The sequence below is a fragment of the Octopus bimaculoides genome, chromosome 3, assembly GCF_001194135.2.
Source record: "Octopus bimaculoides isolate UCB-OBI-ISO-001 chromosome 3, ASM119413v2, whole genome shotgun sequence".
Classification (NCBI taxonomy): domain Eukaryota; kingdom Metazoa; phylum Mollusca; class Cephalopoda; order Octopoda; family Octopodidae; genus Octopus; species Octopus bimaculoides.
In genome coordinates, this window is record NC_068983.1 from 9871701 (window position 1) to 9872524 (window position 824).

Here is an 824-nt window from a genome sequence, read left to right on the forward strand (position 1 = left end):
TATATATATATATATATATATATATATCAACCATCATTTTCTCATACTTCTTAACTTTGTTTTAATATTCTTCTTCAACATTATTAGATCAGTGAATCACTTCCTTCTCTTTCGTTTCAGTGTCGTTTTCCAATGTCAACAATCCGATTGTCCAGGATTCTCAGATGTTACCCGCAGTGCCGTCTTTAGATCAATGGAATTTCTACAGCGAATCATCTCTTGCTAACGGTGTCAATACACTCCAAAAACAAGCAGCTGTTCACTTAAGCATTCCCACTCGTCCTCTATGCAGCACCAGCTCAGATACAAACGGAAGGGGGACAAGCACCACCCTCAGCGACACGCCTCTAGCTTCTCACCATTACCATCACCATCACCATATGATGTTTCCTAATGTTCCATATCCCACTAACTGCCTCCAAACGCAACATCCTAACACTACTTTTAAACAGATCGTGCCTCAGCCTTACCCGCTCTTTGCCCATTCCTACGCTAGTTCTTTTCTCAATGGTCTGCCAGTGGCATTTGATCCGAATGTACCGAATGTACTTGGAGGAGGTCCCTATATAATGGCGTCGGGTGCCCTTATGAACATTCCAAATTGTGAAGGAGAACTTGGAGAAAAAGGACCAGTAATAAACAGGGTGCGTAGCAATGATCAGAGCATTGTGAGTTAATATCGCACATATACCTAGCATTGCCTATATATATATATATATATACATATATAAATTTTTAAGTTGATAAAGCACAAGCGCATATATCAGTAAAGTTAAAAGTTAAAAACGATATCATATATATATATATATATATATATATATATA

At 37.9% G+C, this 824-nt stretch overlaps 1 protein-coding gene across 1 annotated transcript in view; it reads left to right on the forward strand.

The window, feature by feature from the left end:
* Positions 1 to 798, forward strand: part of LOC106881757 (segmentation polarity homeobox protein engrailed) — a 66811-nt gene extending 66013 nt beyond the window's left edge. The window contains exon 5 of the mRNA XM_052966008.1: positions 121 to 798. Coding sequence (XP_052821968.1) covers positions 121 to 677 — 557 coding nt within the window. The 3' untranslated portion in view covers positions 678 to 798. The remainder of the gene's footprint in view (positions 1 to 120) is intronic.
* The last annotated feature ends 26 nt before the right edge of the window (positions 799 to 824 follow it).